Here is a 25427-nt window from a genome sequence, read left to right as displayed (position 1 = left end):
ATGAGAAGAGGAAAGGTATACAGGCTGTCACCACCCCAATGAAACATGCCCATGTGATCTCCTCTGATGAGTCCAGGAGCAGTACTCTCCACACTGAGCATTCACATCTAATAATAATAATAATAATAATAATAATAATAATAATAATAATAATAATTTGTATCCCGCCTCTCCCTGTATTGGATCGAAGCGGGTAACAGCAAACAAGAACAATAAAATCAAACATGAATATCAATAGATAAAAACATAACAGGACATATTAGATCCTAGTTCCACTATCTCCCTCCCACCCTAAAATACCATTATAAATAATTCCCAATAAAATGGTTAATAAAATAGATCGAGATCAACGACCGGTGGGTACAGCTAAACAAATGGAGAGTGAAAATTCTGAGGAGATAGTTTGGGAAGGCCTGCCAAAAGAGATCTGTTTTTATCGCCTTCTTAAAGGCCTCCAAAGATGTTATATGGTGGATCTCATCCGGCAGGTCATTCCAGATTTTTGGAGCAGCAACAGAGAACATTCTCTGGGAAGTTGTCTTCAGTATAGTTCTCTCTAACTGCTATAGGTTCTTCCCAGAGGACCTGAGAGTGTGGGAAGGATTGTATAGGTGGAGGCGTTCCCTCAGGTAAGCTGGGCCCAAGCCATGTAGGGCTTTATATATAATAACCAACATGTTATACTGTGCCTGGAGAGGTCCAGTGCTGGCATGTCCCAGTGATGGAAGATCGGTCTCAGCACTCCAGGACTGAACTTCCACTCATGTCTGCCAAGACATTGCTCCAGGAAGGTACATGACCATAACCATGATGCCTCCCTTGATGCACCAGTGCCAGAACAATTACATCAGAGTGATGGTGTAAGTCCCTCCATGTTTGTTTAAATAGTACAGGATGGTGAAATTGTCAGTCAGCGCTTGTACTAACCTTGCCCTGCAGGAGCATTTCAAAGGAGTGGAACACCTTCTCCACCACCAATAGTTCTAGTGTATTGATGTGCAGGGTCATTTCCTCTCTTGATCAAAGTTCCTGTATGAAGAACTCATTGAGGTGAGCCCCCGAGATGTCTTTGACACATATGTTATGATAAGAGCTTGAGGCTGCACAGAGAAAAAAGGCATGCTGCTCTGGATGTTATCAACCACCATTGGAGGCATCACTGGATAGCTGTTGGGATGGTCAGCCACTTCACTTGAGAGTCCTGCAGCAGATCAAAGTGAGAGATGAACAAGGCCAGTAGCGGCTGCATTCAGAGTCTGGCATGGCATGTGACTGACATGTAGACACCAAGTACCACAGTGTCACATCTACTTGTCTGGCTCTCAGCCTTCTGTATTTGAGACATTAAAGAATGGACCAACAATGAGCTGTGAAGCAATCATCTGGGAGGAAGGCTTCCTGTGTCTTCAAATCCAAGATTGCTCTGATGAATCTTATAAACATATTTCTCAACAAAAGAGATTTCTCTCTATTCAGGAGGAGGGCCAGGTACTGGAGAATATCTAAAACAGTATCTATGTCTGACAGGACTCATCTTCTAGAAGAGGCTACAATGAGCCAGTCATCTATACAGGATAGGGGCATTTCAGTACAGAATAAGTAAAGAGATAGTAGAGGAACACCTTATTAATCTAAATGAATTTAAGTCTCCGGGACCAGATGAACTCCATCCAAGGGTATTAAAAGAACTGGCAAATGTAATATCGGAGCCATTGGCAATAATCTTTGAAAACTCCTGGAAAACAGGAGAGATCCCAGCAGACTGGAGGAGGGCAAACGTTGTTCCCATCTTCAAAAAGGGGAAAAAAGAGGATCCCAACAATTATCGTCCAGTTAGTCTGACATCAGTACTAGGAAAGATTCTGGAGCAGATCATTAAACAGAGAGTCTGTGAACATCTAGAAGGCAATGCCATAATCACAAAAAGTCAACATGGGTTTCAGAGAAACAAGTCATGCCAGACAAACCTGATCTCTTTCTTTGATAAAATTACCAGCTTGGTAGATGAAGGGAATGCTGTGGATATAGTATATCTTGATTTCAGTAAGGCCTTTGACAAAGTTCCCCATGACATTCTTGCAAACAAACTTGTAAAATGTGGGCTAGACAAAGGAACTGTTAAATGGATCTGTAATTGGTTGACCGGCCGAACCCAAAGGGTGCTCAACAATGGCTCCTTTTCATCCTGGAGAGAAGTGACCAGTGGGGTCCCACAGGGCTCTGTCCTGGGCCCAGTGCTATTCAACATCTTTATCAATGACCTGGATGACAGAATTGGGAGCATACTTATCAAATTTGCAGATGACACCAAATTAGGGGGAATAGCTAATACCCCAGAGGACAGGATCAAGATTCAAAATGACCTGAATAGACTAGAAAGCTGGGCAAAAGCTAACAAAATGAAATTCAACACAGAGAAATGTAAGGTATTGCACTTAGGGCGGAAAAATAAAATGCACAGATATAGGATGGGTGAAACCTGGCTGAATGAAACTACGCGTGAAAGGGATCTAGGAGTCCAAGTAGACCACAAGTTGAACATGAGTGAACAGTGTGATGCGGCAGCTAAAAAGGCCAATGCTATTTTAGGGTGCATCAATAGAAGTATAGTGTCTAGATCAAGAGAAGTAATAGTGCCACTGTATTCTGCTCTGGTCAGGCCCCACCTAGAATATTGTGTCCAGTTCTGGGCGCCACAATTCAGAAAGGACATTGAGAAACTGGAGCGTGTCCAAAGGAGGGCGACAAAAATGGTGAAGGGTCTGGAAACCATGCCCTATGAGGAACGACTTAGGGAGCTGGGGATGTTTAGCCTGGAGAAAAGAAGGTTAAGAGGTGATATGATCGCCCTGTTTAAATATTTGAAGGGAGGTCATATTGAAGAGGGAGCAAGCTTGTTTTCTGCTGCTCCAGAGAACAGGGCCCGGAACAATGGATGCAAGCTGCAGGAAAAGAGATTCCACCTGAACATTAGGAGGAACTTCCTGACAGTTAGGGCTGTTCGACAATGGAATGCACTCCCTCGGAGGGTGATAGAGTCTCCTTCCTTGGAGGTCTTTAAACAGAGGCTGGATGGCCATCTGTCAGGGATGCTTTGATTTGGATTTCCTGCATGGCAGGGGGTTGGACTGGATGGCCCTAGTGGTCTCTTCCAACTCTATGATTCTATGATTCTATGATCTATGTAATGATACAGAATGACACCTTGCTGCCACAGAAAAGGTGCACCACTGCCATGGACTTCATAAAAATGTGCAAGGGAGGTCATGCTGAAGCTAAAGGGGAAAACCCAGAATGCACCCATGCAGGTGAGGTAGTTCGAGGTCTTGCAGAGGATGACTGTGGAGTAGAACTTTCTACCCAATTGAATCTCCCCATACAATCTGCCCCGCACTCTCAGAACATCTGGGCAGCAGCTATTGAGGGTTCCAGGGGCTAGATTAGTCTCTACCTCTAAGAGGACTTTCACCATCTCGGCCCCTACCCTCTGGAACTCCATGCCCATTGAGCTCTGCTCGGCCACCTCCCTGGCCCAGTTCAAAAAGGGGTTGAAGACCTTTTTATTTAAACAAGCTTTCCCTGATGCAAGCCCCGACTAACTTCTCCCTCTCCTCACTACGTCAGCAGTGGCAAGCTGGCTAGAATGGTTTTAATGGATATGTTGTATGTATATGGTTTTTTAATGTAATTTATGAATGTTGTACACCGCCCTGGTTTTATAGAAGGGTGGTATATAAATAAAATTTTTATTATTATTTATTTATTATTAATTTCCTTTCCTCCTTGGCACCTGTCATCAAAGCCCAACTCAATCATTGTAGACATTGCTCAGTCCTGAGCAATGTCTTCGGTGACTGAGTTGAATGTTGACCAAGCCAAGGTATATCAGGATTTGAACCCTGTGGAGGTTCTCGATCTTTTTAGATGTAGAGAGTAGGGAGGAGGGAGTCACCCAGGATTTATGGATGACCTGGACAAGGTAATAGGCAATGCTAAGGGCATGGAAATGTAAATGCATTGGAACACTGGGTTGTCAATCTGCAACTGTAGTTGCATGACAGAGAGATCCAGTGACTTTGGCATCCTCATCATCTGGTCAGTTATCCTGCACTCATGCTGTAACAGAGTGTGAAATGTTCAATAGCTCAAGAAACAAGTAATATCTGATAATAAACTGTCCATGCTATGTCTCATATGCTGAATGGTGTGCTGCGCAGTAATGATGATCAAATAATCTCTGTATCTGGAATAACAAGATTTGGTCAAAGTTGACCTGGAGCATCTAGTACCACCGTGTCTACAATGCCTGTATGGCCAATGGCCTCAATGTCTAGAATGTTGAGATCAACAGTGCTCCCTGAAGCAAGACCTGGAGCTTGAAGACATCAGAACATTACTTTGAAGCTGATCTGCAACGGGATTGGGAGGAAGACAATCAACACGAACACCGACATGGTGGAGATGGTATGGTTGGCAGCAGTCTGGAGGCTGGCAGTACTTTGGAAAACTCCTGTTAAGTAGGAGAGGCTGAGACTGTCACCATCAGGACAGGTTAGTATTCCAAGATTTTACCATCGGAAACATTCTCATCAGACTGTCGATAAGAAACACTGACTACCCACCTCTTCAACAGAGGAAATCTGGGAAGCTTGTGATTGATGATGTCATGGTTCTTCCTGAGAAGCAGCTCTCGAAGACACACTCTTTGAACAATGCCAATGAGAAACTGAGCCCTGAAGGCAAGTGCTGCCTCAACTGCCAAATGCTAGACAATTCATACTGGCCAGAGGCTGTTGTCAAAAACTGAAAGTAGCCAACAAATGCAATTCCTTCAATGCTGCTGCAATGGCAGACAAAAATCATTTGGCAGTTTGGGTGGGAAGCCCTTTGTATAGGGTTGGTGGAGGTGAGTGAGGCTACTGCCTTTGTAACGTTCTAAAAGTTCTAAATGATGCACTGTGCAGTCACTGTGCAGTCACAGCCAATTTGCACGAGTCACAGAAGCCATGAGGAAGAACTAAGTAATGTCTTCTGGCCTGACCCTTCCCCAACCCAAGACATAAAGAAAATGATGTTTCCACTCCTGTCCCACCACCACATGAGGCTTTGACAAGAACTTACAACTGGAGTCCTGCTTCTAATTGTCACAGCCTCACTCACTGGCAGGATAGGGAGTAGAAACATCATCATTCTTGTGCCCTGATCAGAAAATGAATGGACATCCTTCACCCAATATGGCTGCTGGCTCTTAAGGTGGCCTGGCGTGGCATTTATGTAGTTTTACAATAAGTCTACATAGTGTTAGTGTGAATACAGAGCAGTTATGGATCTGTAGTTACAAATCTCTAACTACTGTAGTAGATGCCAACCCTGATTTATAAACTGATATTATCTCATGCAAAATCCACTCTGGTTTACACGCGGTTTGTAACCATTAGCAACAGATCTTATTGTATTGCTCTGTGCCCAGGAAGTAGGCAACCCATATCCAACCCAGGCTTCTCCCGCAGCTTTCCAAGAACAGGATTTTCCTGAGTTGCCTACTGCTTGGGCATGGAGCATTGCAACAAGATTCGTTGCTGATGGTTATAACCCACATGTAACCTGGTGCATATTTCTTGTGTGATAATCTCCTAAATCTGCCTGTATGATAGGGATAGGTAAAAAGGCACTTTGAGTTGTTGTGAAGATTTACCAGTGCTTGAGAAATTATATTGAAATGATAAGCAGTTGGTTTTCTTCATTGGTATTTTGGTACTCTATATCAGAATTTGTTACATATTAATATGATTTATCAGCCTTATTGTTAATTTTGCTTTAGATGAACAAGAACGAGAAGAAACCAGACAGATGTATGTGGATCTTAACAATAACATTGAGGTAAAGAACAAAGACAAAAGATTTCAGAATAATGTAATGGAGCATCTCTATTAGAATATATCAAGGAGTCCTCAGTAATGGTAAAAATAATTTTGGGCTGCATTCCACATTCTCTCAGGCATTCTCAGTTGTCTCTTGCACCAAACTCTATCTCTTACTTCCACAGCCTCATAGTTATTTGAAGAAATGAAATAGATAAATGCAATTAAAGAAGGAAGGAAAGTGATGAGTAATGGTTGGCCCAGGAGTAATCTAGGACTGTGGACAGATAGTACAAAATTGGTTTGGTCTAGATTGGCAGCTGGTCTATTGTGTGAGTTTCTACAGCAGTTACTTCCCTCCCCCTTCCCCCGCCTCATATATACATGCATCAAATTGCTGGGAGAAATTTCTCACACTTTTGATCTGTATTACCAATAACACAATTAATATTATAATTAAATATAATTAGTCAGCATTATTATGGCAATAGGGTTGAATTGAAGATTAGGTGGGAGGCCTACATCTAGAAATCCTAGCTTCTTTTACCTTGTTTTAGAAATGCCTGGGGTGGCACATTCAAGGAAAAAAGTGGAAACTTTGAGGGAAGGGTTTACTTCTCGTCTCACTTCTTTTCCACAGGTATATTTCTCTATTTGGGTTTCCAGATGTGCTTCCTGTTGTTGGGAAAAAATAGCAGAGGAATTGTTTATACATGTTTTTTTTCTACCTAGATTCATAGAATCATAGATTCAGAACCAAAACATTCCCTACAAACGGCCATCCAACCTCTGTTTAAAGACTTCTAAAGAAGGAGAGTCTACCATCCTGCAAGGCAGCCTGTCCCATTGTTGAACAGTTCTTACTATTAAGAAGTTTTTAATCTTTAGCAGAATCTTTTCTTGTAATTTGAATCCATTGACTTTTGTATTCTAGTCTCTGGAGCTGATGAAAAAATGTTGGTTTAATTTCAGTAATGCCTTGAATTAAAGTATTTTTAAAACAAAAAATCTTAAGAAACAATTGATAGTGACTGCCTGCTCTAAATTCCATTCTATATTTTTTGTTTCCAAACATTTATTTGCATCTTTCAGAGAATGATACAGGCCTTCGAGGAACTTCGTGTACAAGCAGAGAACTCCAGACTGGAAATGTATTTTAAATGTGAGAGTTTAAAATTACATTTTATGTGTTGTATGCTGTAGTTTATCACTTTGTCCCCTGCTGCAGAACCAAAAAAGCCTAACGAACAATGGTCAGTATGAGTTGATAAATGGTTTGAATAATAATTTTATCTTCTTTCCCGTTTGATTCTATACAACAGCCATTTTAAACTCCTTGAAATTGCTAAAAGGGACAAGTAAAATGGCTTTTCAAATGGCCTGGGATTTCTAATTGTTATTCCTTATTTTGCTAGCTTTATTTGCTTTATTTTAAACATATCTGAAGCAAAACTAGTGAAATTGCTTGTATTTTGTATTTAAATACTATTAACATTGAAAGACATTACACAAGAGTCATTCCTGCATACAGTCAGGAATTACCCTTCTTAGAGGGATTCTGGCTTAGATATCTGGCACATTAAATATGACTTTGTCGCCGGGCCCCTGGCTCGGTTGGTGGGGTGAGGTGGTCCCATAGGATCCATAGGGAGAACAAGACACTGAAGGATGCTTCCAACAACTTTAATAAACACAACAGAAGCCCGTAGGCAACCGAACTCCGACAGTTACGCCACTCCCCCAAACAACACAAAGTCATAGCCAACTGGGCTTCTAATAAACCAGAGTCCCTTAAACAGCTTACGGGCTCTGGGATTGCCCCGCTTACAGAGGTGGTTTAGGGTGTCTCGACGTCCGAGTTGTCTAAGGTGACATTGGATTCCAGGTGTGGACGGCCCTTTGCTTCACGAGCCACGGGCCAGCACCTGCCTCTAATATCCCACCGCAAGCGAGGCCCGGGTAGAAGAACGGTACGAGCTTGATAGGGCTCGAGGTCATTAGCAGTGGGGTGCTCACGCAAAGGAGGCCACCAACTTCCGCCCGCCGGGTGCGTCTCACCTCTTCCACTGGGGCCGCGGCGATGGCCTCTTAGATGATGTCGGGTAATCTCAGCTGCAAAAGCATCCCACACCCGAGCCTCTATCTCGGCCTCGTATCCCGTTGTCTCTGTCTCCCGCGACGCAGTCAGTCTCCCTGTTTCCACTCGCTGCCCGCCCCCCGGTGCCTCCAGCGTTTCTCCTTTTCTATCTCCTGGCCCTGCCCTCTCCTCCGCCTCTGTTCCTGCCCCAGCTGTTGCTCCTTCCCCATACCTGCTCCCACCCCTCTGGGCATCCTCTGGGTCCTCCAAGGCGTCGTCCTCCACGGCGGGATCCCAACCTGACTTCTCACCCTCTTCTACCCTCTGACAGACTTGTAATATGTCTGCTCTGGCCTTCCTGAAAAATGAAACTAGAAAGAGGCTGCTGCCAGACTGACCATCCTTCTGTTTATTGTGATTTTGTTTCTCATTGCTTTGACATTTCCTTCAGTTAGCATTATGTTTAGTATAAGAATAAAAAGGGTTGTTTTTACTGATTTAATTATTATTACTTTTTTAAAATCTGGGAAGTAAAAGAAGAAGCAGAAAAAATGGCACAGCTTGACAAAGAACACAGAAGAGAGATGAATGCCATGGAAAAGCAGGTTTATTATTGTTACTAATATTTGTAACACAAGTTAATTATAAATAACGTATAGTTTGCAAAAAAACACAACAAGAACCAAAATCCATCCTTTGGTAATATCTTTATTGGAACAAGCAAAAGACAGAATAGTTTTGAAATATATTTAGTCTGAGGTCTCTTCTTGAATTCATCTGCAATGAATGACTCACATTCGACTCACCAGTGCGTGCACTATAGAGTTGTTTAATGACACATTTAGACAGATAATATTCTTCTTTGTGATCTGTGTGACTCACAGAAATGGGCTATTCTGCACCTGTGCAATGCATTGTTCAGAAGCTTCTAAAATCTTTTAGAAGTATTTTGCCTACCTCCAGCAATCCCACCTAAGGAGCTCCCAGTTCCTTTTCATCTGCCAGTGCAGCAGCTTCAAAGAAACCACACTCTTTGCTGCTTTCAGTTTTCAATCACAGACTTTGGCTGCTTGAATCCCAATGTTAGCTGGCCTCTTCAGATTGCCTAGTGTCTGGCAGTGGAAGCTGCCAGTCAAGTCAAAAGGACAAGCACTGCACTTTTAATCTTATGTAAAAAAGGAATCATTCCATGGTGATAGGCAAGAAAGTAATCTGCCCTGTAAGCCCATGACCCCCCCCCACTCTCATCCATTCAGCCATTACTGTGAGCACAAACAGTTATGCCTGATGGAATTTTGTAAACTCTTTGGCATTGTTTTCCTTTTTTCATCTCTTAGATCTTTTGTTACATGCCCCTAGGTTTTACTATCAACATCCATGGGTCATATCAAAATCCATAATTTTGGTCCCAAAATCTGCCCTTGACATGAGGTCAATTTATAGTCAAGTATATATGGTACACTTTAGGAGCCTTTGGCGGGTTATAGACCGCCGCTTTGAGGCGGTCTGCCACCGCCATTTGCTCCGTAAGGGAGCCGTCGCAGCCACACCACGCGGCTCCCTTATGGAGCAAAAAAGAAGCTCCAAAATGGAGCTTCTTTCTGCGGCGCCTCTGTGACGTCGCGAGGCGCCAGGGGCGCATTCGCGACATCACAGGCGCCGCGACATGTTCGGACGCACAGCGTCTGTTACATAAAGATGGCGCCGGCTGTGTGGAATGGCCGGTGCCATATTGTACAGACAGAGTCTGTATTAGACCCGGGGCGTCTAGAAGAGACATCCCTTTTTAAAAATGGGACGTCCTGCAGACGTCCCAAGTGCCGGTCTGTAACTGGCCATAGTTTATGAGCCTCATGATTTCATATTCTTTGGAGGCTGTTTTTTTTTAACTGAAGGACCAGTGTTTTCAGAAATGATAAGTACAGCTTCCCATGGTCAAAGGGAGGGTGCAAATTGCCCTGGAACCTGCTGAAATCTTTCTCCCTCAGTTTAGTTTTAACTTTAAACGTTCTCACTGTCACAAGGTTCTAAGATTATTTTGTAGGATGTTACACAGAACACAACACATGAAATTGAAATGTGAACTTAGAATTTCTGTGTGCCATATCCTAGACATGCTTATTTAATATTTGTATGTGTCAATTATTTTTCATTTTACTAGGTATCATTATTGACAATGCAAAATGGAGAAAAAGATGATAAAATGAAACACTTAAGCATTCATTTACAGGAATCAAGAGAGCTAATTGCTGAGTTAGAAGAAGTACGAAGTAAGCATTTTATAACTACTCCAAATAGCCACAGCAAGTACATTTCTATACATTATAAAGTACAAACAACCTTTATAAATACTACCATAATAAATACAGTCAACGAGATCAACTTGATGCCTGGAGTTTTAGACACAACTTCTTGGGTCCGTGTCCATGGTCTAATGCTGGTTGATAGGAAGCATAGAGTTGGAAGACACCACAAGGGCCATCCAGGCAACCCCCTGCCATGCAGGAACTCACAATCAAAGTATCCCCGACAGATGGCCATCCCGCCTCTGTTTAAAGACCTCCAAAGAAGGAGACTCCACTATACTCTGAGGGAGTGTGTTCTACTGTCAAACAACCCTTATAATTATAATCTAAATGGTTTGCTAGGTTAGAGAAGTGAACACAAGGTTGCCCTCAGAACCTTGGCGCGTTACAGACCGCCCAAAACGGGTGGTCTCGTGCCACTGCCGGTTGCTGCGTCCGGGAACCGCAGCAGCTAAACCACGTGGTTCCTGGGCACAGCAAGAAAGAAGCGCCAAAATGGTGCTTCTACCTGCGCCTCGGAAGAGGTACCGCAAGGTGTGCACTTGCACCGCCACTTCCGGCGTGTGATGTCCGGACGCTGTGCATCCGCAATGTCAAAATGGCGGCACCCATCTGTATGTGGTGCCGCCATTTTGAAGTACTCGTTACGTGCGAGGGGTAAGGCACGTCAGGAAGCGCCACCCCTCGCGTGTAACGATGGCGCCCCATAGGGCCTGTCCGGAACGCACCCTTAATTATTTTTCTTAGTTGGGATGTTGGTATGCGCAACTGTCTCTTATATCATGCAGGCAGGTGTCAGCCATTCTTTCTCAATGAAAACTCCACAGAATGACTGCTGTTTTAAAATTACATTTGTATATAACCTCACCTTTGCCAGAGGTTATTCCATGCCTTCTTCATTACAGCATGATGTGGGGTTTGTAGAGGAATCCTTTTGTTGCTTCGATTACTAAATAGCTGGGTGTCAGAAATTTTTGTCAGTCTGCTAAAGATATTTTCAGAAACTGACCATTAAATCCAGGTCTGTCTTATGTCCACCATTATTATTATTATTATTATTATTATTATTATTATTATTATTATTAACCTTTATTTATAAAGCGCTGTAAATTTACACAGCACTGTACATACAATCTTTTTAATTGGACGGCTCCCTGCCCTCAGGCTTACAATCTAAAAAGACACGACACAGAAGGAGAAGGGAGTGGTGGTGGGGAAGGGGCCTGTCTAGTAAGATAATACATATAAAATACATAGCAATACAGGAAATGATTCAATAAAACAGACAACAAAAGAACATCAAATAGTAAGGGACAATTATGCAATGCCTGGGAAGGCTTCTCTGAAAAGGATGGTCTTCAGCTCCATTTTGAAGCTGGTTAAGGAAGTGATGGCTCTTGCTCGTTGGGGAAGAAGGTCCCAGGAGTGAGGGGCAGCAAGTGAAAAGGGGCGAATCCGAGATGGGGCAGAGGAAATCCTGGGCTGGGACAGCAGACCTTGACAACCAGAATAGAGGGCCCTAGTGGGAAGGTGAGGGGAAATAAGGTCTGATAAGTAGGGAGGGGCCAGCCCATGGAGGGCTTTAAATGTTGACAGCAGGAGCTTATACTGAATGCGGAAAGGGAGTGGGAGCCAGTGAAGGGATGCCAACACAGGAGAGATGTGGTCAGAGCAGTGGGTGGGTGTGATAATGCATGCAGCTGAATGCTGGACAGAGATTAAAGGACGGAGGTGACTTAGGCTCAGTAAGGATATCCTTGGCTTCAGTGAGAGTATGGTTTGCTAGCCAGAGCATATTTGCTATACTGTACTAAAAAGACTAACTACACTGATATAACTGGAAAAATAATATATCTTGTTGGTCAGATTGTGACATATCCTTTTCACACAGTCCTGTAAAAATGGCTGACTTTTAAAATGTTTAATACTTAAAATTTAGAACAACAAGATGAGATACTGAAAGAGTCACAAAGCAAAAAACAGAGCTTGTTGACAGAACTGGAAGAAGCTAAAAGTTCTTTGCAAAAGACAGAGGTATGATCTTGGAATATGTTTTGTAAACCTAGCAGAAGTCCCTCTTATTCCCTGCCACCCACCTCCAGTGCAATTTCATTTTAATTTTGTTATTTATCTTCCCTCCCCCATCTCCTCTCTTTTCCCTTCTATCTAGGTCTTTCTCTTTCCTCTATGCAGGTGCTCATGTAGTCTTTCCTTCTCCTTCTTTTCCTCTACTAACTTAAGAGACAACAGGAGCATCTCTCATTCTCTCCCCCACCACTCTCAATTGCTTGAACAGTCTGGGCCCCCTAGAGATGAAAATATCAAATGGAGTGGCCTAGAAGGCTTTTGGATAAATTAACATCCTAACGCCAACTACACATTCCTTTCTAGTAATCAGAGAAGTTTAGAGAATTCTATCACCTAGTGACTGAAGATGATACTACAGACAGACAGATTTAAATTAATTGTAATTATTCAGGAAAAAAACCCAACCCAGAATAATCCTGAGGTGCAGACTACTTCTATTGCCCCTTTTGCATTTGTGAATTCACAGGAGCTGTGTTGAAAACAGAGATTCACATATATGTCAATTTCATTATTGTTGATAAAATCAAATACAAATTAAATTATAAACATAACAGGCAAATTGTTATAGGTAATTTAATTGTAGAAGTTTGTCATAATATATAAATTGAATAAATGTGATATTACTCTTTATTCTTATTAGGATACTTTAAGGAGTTTAGAAACTGAGTTGCAAGCTGCAGTGAAAACATTAATTCAAGCCACTGAACAGAAAGAAGTGACAATAGAAGAGCTTAAACAAACTAAAATTCTTCATGCATCAGATATTAATGAACTTCAGAGTAAAGTTTTTAATTTGAAGGAACTGCTAGAGAAAGAACAAAAGAGGTAAAATGGCACTAGATGCAAGTAAGAAAACATAACATAACACTGTGATGAATTGTGACTATCGAGTTTGATAGACTGTATACAGTGTGGAACATGCAGATCTCCAAGTGTGTTTGGACTGCAATGCCAATTACTTAGTTAGTGTAGTTCTTGGTGATGGAAGATGCACATAGCAGTCCAACATTTTTCATCACTGGCAAATAATTTGATCTGTTTTTTATCACATATTCTGCTAGTAGGAAATTGGTGCAATCCAATTCCATGCATGTGAAGTCCTTTTCTTATTGAAGAGGGGAAGATTAGCACAAGAATGGAGAACAAATAGCACTCCAGAGGCTTTTGGAATATAGGTCCCATGATCTCTCACTGTTATCCTTGCTGACTAGAACTGATGGGAACTAAACCTTTTCTACTTCTAGAAGGCCACACTTTCCCTTCTTCTAGTTTAGCAGTTCTCTCTGCAGCAAATACTGCAGTAACTTTGCGATGAATGAGGAATGACAGGGTTAATTCTCAAGTTAGTGTCCTGTAAAGCATCAGGTTATACTCCTAGTCTCTTACCAACTATCAATTCTTTCCTCAAACACCAAGGCCCTTTTCCTGATCACTAAATAGTTTTTTTTTAATTTTAGGAAACTGTTACTGAATAGACTTGTACAATTTGGAACATAATGTATTTTTGCCCTTATGAGTGGTCTACAGTCCAGTTGAATAGGTTGGTGGAAGGCCAACTACACTGGGGATGAGGACTTATTTTTTACCCCATGATGAGCCACATCACCATGCTTTCAGCTGAAAATGGGCCTCAGAGTTTGCAAAATGATTGGAAGACTACTTCTGGTTTTCACTTTAGGTTTTTTTTTTGTTTTTTCAAAGAGGGCTGGACCTGCAGATGAGAATATGCTTGTGGGGGGGGGGGGGGGGGGGAGACAATATGGATATTGAATATGTATTTAATGACAAAAGTTCACAGTATGCAGAGAGAGGTATGACTGACTACCAAAACTTTTTAGGTTTTGTTGCTGTGCAGTAAATATAGTAATGGTGGGAAGGGAGGTTATTAATTTGATAGAGAAAGTATTATAACAGTTGCACACATTTGACTCTCAATTTTTCTAATTAATTTGCTCAATTGGTTACAAAGGTGTTGGTATTTTACCCTCCTAGAGCAAACAGCAGCCACAAAGAGTGGGACATACTAGTTTAGATTCCCAGTAAATCTAGGTGTCCAAACTCCGTGAATGTATTTAGTTAATAAACAAAATGGAAAACCTATTGCAGATCTCTGGGCTGAATTTAGTTTTGAAAAAGTTGCATGTATATTTCCTGAAATAATTTTTAGTTGTATAATTTATCTGTAGTCATTTCAGTTAATGAGAGGATAATAATTTGCATTTTTAAAATATGTTTTGCCATTTGTATTAGCTTTACATAAAATAGCTGTTTAACAAAAATAGATATGTGAAATACTGTAAGTACTGAACAATAATAAGGATGCTGAGCACATCCTAACTCTTTCCTGGTAAAACTAGTAGGTTTAAAAGCTTAACCTTGACTGAAAAGTGCTAAATGTATTTTTATTGTCTTTAAAATAATTTGAAAACTTAATGTTATTGAATAGTATTTACAACATATAATTGAAGGAGGCTAAATAATAACAACAACAACAATAATAAAACAACCACTTTTTAAACCAAGAAAAAAAAATAAGATAGATAAGCTACCTTCCAAGCATTCTTGTGCATTACTCAAAATTCAGGCTTTTTACTAGTTATTCCAATTATATGGTGCACCATAATCTTTTAAATGAACTCCAATGATATCCTGTGTTTTATAAAAGTATTTAAAAAATCTTTGATTTCTCCTTTTATGCACTGACAAAAAGAAAATAATGACACAGCAAAGAGAGTTGTCAGTAGGAAAGAAACAATAGAGCTATTACTTACCTATCCACATGTTCATGACATTGTTTCTGTAGTAGGCATTTAGTGAGCAAGTTCATGTAGTATACAGTGAGCCCTTGGTATCTGCTGGGGTTTGGTTCCAGGGCCCCTCCCCCCCATGGATACCAAAATCCATGGATGCTCAAGTCCCATTAAATACAATGGCATAGTAAAATGGTGTCCCTTTTTTTAAAATGGGAAAATTAAGGTTTGCTTTTTGGAATGTACTGTATATATAATATTTTCAAGCCATGGATGCTTGATTAAATATAATGGATACAGAGGGCTGACTGCATATATCTAAGGTAAGCTGCTATTGTTGTTCCTCCTGCAGCTGCTCTTGGTTGTACAGGAGCCATCCAGATACCAGACCTTGTTTCTAACAGAGGTTTATCACTGGGCAAGCTCTTGTACAACCTGGGACAGCTGTGGGAAGAATGATCATAAAACTGAGAGTGGTTCACCACACCCTAGAGACAGATCCACCAGTCACCTTTTTTAGCTTATATTTCCCTTCAAGTTCATAGGCATCTGACTTGTTGATTTAGCTTACGCTGATTGTTAAATCATTCTCTAAGCATTTCAATTGTTTTAATAGGCAGAAGGAATTAAATGATGCATCAGATACATTGTTTTTGGAACTTCAGAAGAAATCAAATGAACTAGGTATGTTGTTCAAAAAAAATGATGAAACTTTAAGAACTAATCATAGTTTACATTGCAGTGTTAATTTTAGTATCTTAATTGCCATTTCAGTCTTTTTGCAACCAAGCTGAAAATATACTAGCTCTTCTTGGTGGTCTCTGTGAATCACACAAAGGGGTTATCTGTGCCTGCATAGTGCACCATTCAGAGCTATTGCATAACCCCACCCACCCTTTCAGAGCTTCACTAGCACAGTTCCTGTTTAAATCCGCAGTTCCTTTTTTTCTGCAACACCAGCAGCATTGGGGGAACTGTTCAGAGTTATTCTTACCTTCTTATCAATTTTGGACTGTTTCTGGTTTGTCCTTATGGTCGGTGTTTTCGCTTGGTGTTCTTTTGGATCTTTGGCTTTGTTCTCGATGACCCTATTCATCCCTTGGACTTTTGGTCGGCTTCTGACTTCTCAGCTTGACTTGGCCATTCTTGAAGACATCCCTTCAGCATTGCAGTTTGTATTGATGGTGTTGCTCCTTCACTGAACAAATGTTACACATAGCTCAAACCTTAGATTTGCAAGTCAAGCATCAGGAGGCAGAACCACCAGACCCTGTATATTATAGGATTCAAAATAAGGTATCTACTCCAGCTTCATTTCCAATTCTTTATTTGCTATTGAGGTTTGTTCACAGGTCTGGAGTACTCCATCTGAAACACCTACTACTTTGAGAAAGACAGACAGACTGTATCATGTGATGGAGTCTGAGCTGGACTAGTTACTTCACCATCCGAAGCCTGATTCCATCATGGCTGAGGCTGCTGAAAACCCTTACAAAAGAAAGACACTACTACTTTTGATAAACAAGGAAAGAAATTCAACAACATGGCCAAAATATTCTACACTTTTTTGGCCCTTTGCTTCCACATTGCCACCTGCAAAGCTTGCATGGGGCATACCACCAACATCTATGGGAAGAGATAATACCCCTGCTTGCCAAGCATCTTGAGGAGGACGAACAACTGGCTGGGGCTCCCCAGACAGAGGTTCATTTCTTTGCTGCTCAGATGATAAACTCTGGTTCCCTCTTGTTTTCAGAACCCTTTGGTGAAGAAATTTTGCAGATGACATCGCTGTCAATGATGCATTTAGGAAAACTAAGGCCCTGTACAGATGGGCAAAAAATCACGTACTCAGTACATGCTAGGGTTGCCTGGGAGCATCCTTTTCAGATGCTCCCTAACCCTAGTACGTACTGAGTATGTCAAAATGGCGGCACCCTGTCTACATGGGCGCCGCCATTTTGACGTAATGGCTGCATCACATCCAAACGGCGCAGCGCGGCCGTTACATACTGGCGCCACTGAAAGGCGCTTGTGGCGCCCTTTCAATGGCGCTGAAAAGAGATCCAAATTGGAGCTCTTTTCGCACCGCGTATTGCTGGCGCGGCCTTTACATGGCTGCGCCAGCAATACTGAAGAGAAAGGGGCCAAGCGGCCTCTTTCACTGTCTCCCCGCCGCTGTTGGTGTGTCCTTGGGGCATGAACCCCCAAGGACATCCCTTTCCCGGCCATGGGGAAGCGCCGTTTTGCCGCTTCCCCGAGGCCTGGAAAAGCAGCAGATCGGGGGCTCCGGGGCTGCTGCTGTAGCAGCTCAGGCCCTGATCTGTCGGGGAAAGGGGTGGGTGCAGGCCACCCCTTTATCCCGCCTAATACTATCTTTATTTGGTCCCAACAGAGACAGATTTAAGGTAGTAGAGTTAATGTTTGAGCCTTTAAAAAAATCTCCAACTCTAAAATGGAAACTGGTCTACAAAGCTGATTTAGAGCTGATTTGTTAGTGGTAAACACTTGATGCTACATCCATCCATAACAATCCTGGTTCCCCAGTATTTATACCTTTCTCTTTGGCAAACATGTAGAGGATTTTACAAAAACACTTAAAAAATTTAATGTGAAGTATGTTTATACTAAAATGTATTTGTTGCAAGAAATTTGTTTCTAAAAGAGTTAATCACCAACCTTCTTTACTTGTAAAAACTTAAATATTTAAGAGTTGTGTGGATTTCAACAAATTTATAAGGTAAAGACCAAAAACAAATAATATTTACTTTCTTTAATCTGTAACATTACGTTATTATGTTATATCCATTTCTGTTTATTGCAGAATTGGTGGTGAAACTGAAAAATGATAGAGAAAAACAGGTTGAAGAAATGGCAAGAGCATTGGTAAGGATAACATTTCACTTTATGGTAAATCTCAGTGGCCTCAATGGAACTTATTTCTGAATAGATATGCATGAGATTGCTGTATTATGGGGTGAGCAAAGTGTAGCCTTTCAGATGTTGCATCTTCCCCTATGTCTAGCCAATGTAGATAATGGTGAGTGATACCTGAAGGTGCAGTTCTGCAACATCTGGAGGATTGTACTTTACCTGCCTCTACTCTATTAGCTGTTTATTGCATTGCTGTCAAAATAATTATTTCTCTCATGATTTCATGATCTTTGATTATTCTGCAAGTTAACAGTTGTTATGTATTGATAAGAAATTCATTTTATATAATTGCTTTTAAATACAATGGATATGCTTTATTACAAAATGGTGTTCAAATATCTTTACACTTCAGGAAAGTTCAAATGAAGTTCAAAAAGATTTGAAGCATCAATTAGAATGTGCACAATCTGAATGTATTCTCTTAATGAAAGAAAAAGAAAGTAGAAATTCTAATGACTCCATCATGAAGGTTAGACTATTCTGTTTTCATTTTCAACTTAAACACAGATGGAAAACATTTACAATATATTGAAGGGTGCTTCCAGATGAGTCTTTTACTGTACAGTCTGAGTGTCTGAGTGTCTCATTCGGAGAAAACTATGGAAGGTCCAGAAGACATAATCTTCCATTTGCAGCCTTTTCAAATTCCTCTTCCATCTTTCCTCCTACTAGAGAAAATACATTAAGGAAAAGAAGGATTAGATATATAATAGATTTCATTTCTCACCAGTAAGAGTCCTCTATCTGGAAGCACCGTAGATATTCTACAAGATATGTGTACAAAGGAGAATTGGACAGTATGTATTTTCTTAGAAAAGTACCTTGGAATGATACTATAGGATTTTTGTTGCCCCTGTTTAGTCTCACACAGTAACTGAATCTGTGCTAAAGTTCACAGTGTGTAACTGCACAGTGAGTGAGAAATTACACCAGGTAATTTAAACCCTGTTTTACAGATAGAAATTATGTTTTATGCGTAATTCTTTCTGTAATTATCCTGATTTGTAGGGGTGACTCCAGAAGTAGTCTTCTTGTGAGTATCCCCATTTCTGTTCCATAACATTGGCCACTGTTGAAGTGTGATGGATATTATTCTTTATTGCATCAGTGTGCTTTGTTGTCCAGCCTAAAAATGGTAATCAAAGAGGCCTGTTCTTCTGTAAAAGCAGAATACATTTTTATAAAATTTACCAGTGACTGAGGTATATATAAACAACTGATCAGCCAATGATTGGGGTATATATAAATAACTAATCAGTCAAAGAAGTTATATCTGTCTCAGGATTGTCACTTTATCAGTATCAGACTTGGGTCACCTTAGACACTGGTGCAGTGCAATTTGCAGTAATATGCCAGTAGAGGGATCCTAGCACCCAATTGTGAACAAGTGATACTCGGATTAAAAGTAAAGAGTTGATCAAATCCTTCTTCAAATTGGACTCTGTAGTACATAATCTCTCTCACACACAGTCTTATTTAATTATTTTAAAATATTTATACACTATAATTATTGTATTGGTTTCCAACGTGTTTTACAATAACAAAATCAGATTTGTAGGTATGCAAAGAGATATTGTAGTGCCCTTGAGACCAACTGATTTGTAAGTAGTTATTCTGCCCTCACAATGGTGGCTTATTCATAGTGTATTGTGGCACTGAAGAATATAAATTCTGACTGTTTTATTCTGCTTGTCTAACACCATTCCAGAGCTTTATTATTTAAAAAATGATTGAAATGTAATCCTGTGGAGATATTTTCAACTCTAATTCTATTCCATTAGTGACTGACTTAATTTTGAGCATCACTACTAACAATTTTAAACAGGTGCAACTCCAAGAGCTTTTAGATGGAAAACAAGTTCTTGAGAAGACCTTTGAGAAATTACAAAAAAGAGAAAAAGAACAAAGGGATATTGTTCAGATCAGAGAGGTATGTAGACTGTTATGTATATTTTGAAACAGAAGCTGCATATAATCCTTTCCCCTAACCGTCTGTATCTTTTCTGCCTACATACTTAGTACCCTCAGTGCAGAACTAGCCCTTTCATCAGGCAAGGTTAGGCACTTTCCATTCTCATCACCTGTCTATGGAATCTTATTGGCTGCCATGGCCTCCCAGAGGACTGCATTTGAAGAAAAACATATACTTTGTGTTGCTTGCCTGTCACCTGTGGTGTCAATAGCATTTTTCATCCTACCTTTGGGCATGAGAGACCTTGGGCTGCCACTAGTTAAATATCACCCCAGAGTTTTAAAACTCAAAGGTAGCTATGAAATTGCTTTCTTAATAGGAAATAAAACACATTTACATTCTACCCCAACAGTGTCACTGAGGAAGCAGACTGAAATCCATGAAAGTTTATGCTAAAAATAATCAGTCAGAAAGTTGATAGAAGATTCCCCCCCCCACTTTTTTTTTGGGGGGGGGGGCTAAAACAGACTAACATAGCAATAGCAATAGCAGCTTCATTTATATACCGCTTCATACTGAACTAAGCAGTCTCTAAGCGGTTTACAACTGTAATCTAATTGCTTCCATCAAGCTGGGTACTCATTTTAGCGACCTTGGAAGGATGCAAGCCTGAGCCGAACTGTGGCATTGTAATGGCGGCGCCCTGTCTATATGGGCGCCGCCATTATGACGTCATGGCCACGCCATCTCCAAACAGAGCAGCGCAGGCATGATGCCCACACGCTGCTGCAGGACGCTTGTGGTGCCCTTTAAGTGGCGCCAGAAGGAGCTCCGAAACAGAGCTCCTTCTGCTGCTTGTATCGCTGGTGCAGCCTTTACATGGCTGCACCAGCAATACAAAAGAGAAAGGCCCCTATCTCTCTCTCCCCGCCGCTGTCCCATGAAGCCCCAAGGACACCCCTTTCCAGGCCACAGGGAAGCGGATTTTTGACGTTTCACTGCAGCCTGGAAAAGCGACGGATCGGGGCCTCTGGGGCTGCCGCTGTGGCCACTGAGGCCCCAATCCGTCGGGGAAAGGGGTGGGTGTAGGCCACCCCAAAGGGGCGATCTGTATCCTGCCTTTGTTAACAGTGGTAACACCTACAGTATCATCTGTTGTGATTACTGCTTTTGCAGTACCATCAGAGTTGCCTAGTGACTGCTAAGTCCATTTTTGGGACAATCTTTGACAGTACTGTGTATGATTCTTGCTGTGATATGGTCTTGTTGGATTTGACTTACAGCAACTCTACAGCTACAGATGAGATCGCATCCCTTTCTGTGATTGTTGCAGGGTCTAATGTGATAGAGGCTCAACATGTTCACTCCAGTTCTAAAAACTCAGCATTGCAATTTCTTTTCCCCTCAATCCGAAGAAGAAGAAGAAGCATTCACAATTAAGAGAAAAATAGAAATCTAAATCTAGAGTTATCTTCTGAGTCTTCAACTGTGAGGAAGGAAGTCCCTTCAATAATGTCTCTTGAGCCGACAATATCAGGAATCAAAAGTCTAGTAGTCTCAGGTCAGCAAAAGTTTAATAGTCATCTGAAACTCTTGGAGCAACTGAATTGTCAATATTGCTTACTCCACAATTGCCAGCATCTTACTGGTCTTACTCATCCTCTCATAGAGACTGATACCATCATCATAAATTTGGTCTTCTTTGCTTGCCTCACTTAGATTACCCATGATACCATAGTTGATCTCAGTATTGTAGCAGGTCATGGTGGTCACCATGTAGTTTGCTTCACCATCCTCATGTTCCCATGTTACAGCTACACTGTCAGTTCAATCTCCTACACTATCTCCAAAACCTACAGTTACTCCACAAAGGCCATCTTCAACAACGCCACATTTGTCTCTTTTTTTCTGTTCACAGCACTTACATGATCATTTGCCACTGTATATTTAACAGTGCTTCCTAGTATGCTACCAATGACAGTTAGTCAGACCATTGCTTCTTCCATCTCTGTCCTTTTCTTCATAACTTTCTGCACCAATACTGTCTTTTCTAGTCCAGTATGCTCGAACTGATACTTAACATCAGGCAAACACCTTTAATTAAGATTATAAATTCAGCATCTTCCTCCCTTTCCTCACCTTCACCATTAACCTGTTCTCTCTAATACAGAGTTCATTGATTCTGTTATACTGTTTTCTCCTGAGGCTCTGGTACTATCCATGGCTAAGTCATTGGGTCTGAATATCACTGTCTCACCAGCTCCAGTTGCCGATCCTATTTTTGGGTGTGTAATTTGCAAGACTTTATACTTCTACCAGCCTTAAAGAAGATAATTAAGCAGTGTTAGTTTAAACCTGGTTCTTTCCTCCTTTATCCTATCATCTGCAACAATTGGATATGATCCAGAAAAAGTGCAGCTTTCTTATCTACACATCCTGTGCCTAATTCTCTCATTGTGGAAGTTTCATTGTGGAAATGAAAGGTGGTAATAAAGTCCATACTACACCAGCAGACAGAGAGGGGAAGAGGATGGTTGATGGTCATTGATTTTATTCACCTTCTGCTTTGGCACTTTGAATTTCAAACTTCCAAGTGTGTATGTCACTGAACAAACAATTTCTGTGGAACAAAATCCTTGCAGTCATTTCATACTCATCTAATGACAAGAAAAATGTTGCAACTTTACTATTACAAGAAAACCAAATTTATGGCACAACAGATAGAGTCAGCCAAGCATGTCACAGACTGCTGAAAAGGTGATGTCAGGTTCTGTTACTCCATGGAGATATGTTTGGGTACACTCAGCTGACATATCTAATGACCCCAGAAGGTGGATTAAGGACCTCCCATGCAATGGTGAGGGATTGTTCAATTCTTCTTCATGGTCTCTGTGGCGGGTTACAAACGGCCCTCAAGGGGCCGTTTTCCCGCCGCCGCCATTCGCTGCGCAGGGAAGCCCCAGCTGCCAGACCGCGAGGCTTCCCTGCGCAGCAAAAAAGGAGCAGCGAAATGCCGCTCCTTTTTTGAACGCGGAAGTGGCGCCGCGAGGGGTGGAGTGCGCCCTCGCAACGTCACTTCCGCCGCGACACGTCTGGACGCACAGCGTCCAGTACGTCAACATGGCGGCGCCCATGTGGATGGGCACCACAAAAAAGTACGCGCTCTGTGCGTACTGGGAGGAAGGGCCGTCAGGAAGGTAAGAACCTTCCTAACCCTAATACAGCCCTTCCTAACCCTAGTACGTGCGGAGCGCGTACTTTATGGCGGTTTGTAACCCGCCTGTGACTCACACAAATGAGTTATTCTGTGTCTGTGCAGTGCATCTTTTGGAACCTTCTAGAGCAGTGATTCCCAACCTTCCTAATGCCATGACCCTTTAATAGAGTTCCTCATGTTATGGTGACCCCCAACTATAAAATTGTGGTGTCTCTGTTCTTAAGACCTTAGGAAATATGTGTTTTCCGATGGTCTTAGGGAATCCCTGTGAAAGGATCATTTGACCCCCAAAGGGGTCGCAACCCACAGGTTGAGAACCGCTGTTCTAGAGCTTTACATAAGCTTTTGATGGTAGCCTTGTCCACCTCTAGCACCTCTATATAAGGGGCTTTCCACCAAAACCACTACAGTTGTCCCTCCATATTTGCTAGGGTTAGATCCCCGTGAATATGGAAAAACCGCAAATAACAAACACACTGCTTTTACCTGAGAGGACACCTCTCTAGGAATCTCTAGGTCCTTCAGTGCAACTCTGTGGTCAATGTCCAACATACACTGAACATAGAATGGCACTGGAGTAGCTACAAATGTTTTTTCAGTGCAACTTTTAGTTAAAGTTGACCACAGAGTTGCACTGGAGGATCTAGACAGTCCTAGAGAGAACATATTAATGAAATCCATGAATAATTAAATCCGCAAATATGAAAGCCACAAATATGGAGGGATGACTGTAGTTCCTTTTCGTCAGCCACTGCAGCAGCATTGTTAGTAACCACATTCTTCAGATTTATCAGCCTTTGTTGGCTGATTCTGGACTTCAAACAGTTACTAAGGAAGGTGAAAGAAGAAAGTGAAAAGGCAGACTTAATGCTGAACATAAGAGAACAAAAATAATGACCACAGAGGAACTACATAAATTCAACTTAGACAATGAGGAAATTGAGTTCCTGTAGCTTGGATCAAACATGGATCAGAATGAAGACTGCAGTCAGGAAATCAGAAGGAGAGTGGAAATGGGAAGGGCAGTCATGAAGGCAGTAGACAAGATCCTAAAGAGTAAAGATATACAACTGAACACCAAAGTTAGACTCGTCCAGTCCATTTTCCACCCATCATTAGGTATAGATGTGAGAACTGGACAGTAAAGAAGGTAAGTAAGAGGAAAATCAAGTCATTTGAGATGTGGTACTGGAGAAGTGTGCTGAAGATACTGTGGACAGCTAAAAAGATAAACATGTGGGTTCTTGAGCAGATAAAGTTGGAAATCTCCCTGGAGCCAAAGATGATCAAATTGAGCACATTGAAAAGCAGAAAACTGAGGAGACAAGCTCCATGTACTCTGAGATGGTCAACTGTTATTCAGTATTTTTAAAATGGCCAGTACATTTTAGCTTCACTGAGGGAAGGTCTTCTTCAGGGGCAAGAAAGAAACACAAATACATTAAAAAGACAGGCTGTACAGAAAGGGACTAGGCAAAGATGTCCATTATCTCCACTTTTGTTCATTATGGTGATGGAAATCCTTAACAATAAAATAAGGGAAGATACGGATATCAGAGGAATACAAATAAAAGGACAGCAGTATAAGTTGAAAGCCTTTGCTGATGACTAAGGGGCTGAACAGGCGGTGTTATACGCTGGCCTCGGGACAGAGTGGGGGCATGGCAGCCACACAACACACGCCCTGACACTGTCCTAACACTGGCATCGGGTCATGCACCCGACTGCATAGTGGGCGGTATCACGGCGCTCCTTTGGTATGGCATCCAGATGACACACACAAAAAGGAGCACTGGAAAGTCCTGTGGCGGCAGCAAAGGCGTCCTTTTTCTGGCAGCATTTGGATTGGGGTCGCGGCAACCGCACGCAGCAGCCTACAGAGGTAGCAAAAAGAAGCTGCAAAAAGTGGTATCTTTTTTGCTCCCTGGAAGGTGTGTCATAGTGCACCATTATGATGCCCCTTTCGCTCTGTGCTGTTTGGGTGCTGCGCCAGAGTGGCATCATCTTGGTGTACAGCGTGTAAATGGGCACGTGCCAAAATGGCACCATGGGGATGGGGTCACGGCATCGAGTGTGCGGACACTTCTGATGTCTACTTTGCCTGGGTGAAGGGCACAATATGCAGTCTTGTGCTCATTGCAGAACTTTTAGTGATCATGACATTCCTTTCAAAGTGGCTACAGAAAATGCAGGCCTATGACTAACATCTTCAGTTTCTTTCTCCTGTTTGCCTGATGAAGCCAGTGTGATTTTGAAATTTGCAACATGTAATTGTGCATTTT

The 25427-nt window shown here is 41.7% G+C and overlaps 1 protein-coding gene across 11 annotated transcripts in view; it reads left to right on the top strand.

Moving 5' to 3' along the window:
* SYCP1 (synaptonemal complex protein 1) overlaps positions 1-25427 on the top strand; it is a 79281-nt gene that overhangs the window by 15582 nt on the left and 38272 nt on the right. For 10 of the 11 annotated variants that reach the window (XM_042462063.1, XM_042462064.1, XM_042462058.1 and 7 more), the window contains 10 exons: positions 5822-5880; positions 6954-7023; positions 8470-8543; positions 10100-10208; positions 12184-12278; positions 12973-13157; positions 15699-15766; positions 17907-17968; positions 18369-18485; positions 19842-19946. In XM_042462063.1, coding sequence (XP_042317997.1) covers positions 5822-5880; positions 6954-7023; positions 8470-8543; positions 10100-10208; positions 12184-12278; positions 12973-13157; positions 15699-15766; positions 17907-17968; positions 18369-18485; positions 19842-19946 — 944 coding nt within the window. The remainder of the gene's footprint in view (positions 1-5821; positions 5881-6953; positions 7024-8469; positions 8544-10099; positions 10209-12183; positions 12279-12972; positions 13158-15698; positions 15767-17906; positions 17969-18368; positions 18486-19841; positions 19947-25427) is intronic. The other variant, XM_042462065.1, reaches the window with a different exon arrangement.

Source organism: Sceloporus undulatus, chromosome 4 (genome assembly GCF_019175285.1).
Source record: "Sceloporus undulatus isolate JIND9_A2432 ecotype Alabama chromosome 4, SceUnd_v1.1, whole genome shotgun sequence".
Taxonomy (NCBI): domain Eukaryota; kingdom Metazoa; phylum Chordata; class Lepidosauria; order Squamata; family Phrynosomatidae; genus Sceloporus; species Sceloporus undulatus.
Note: the sequence above shows the minus strand (reverse complement) of the source record. Positions and strands in the feature narration are given on the sequence as shown.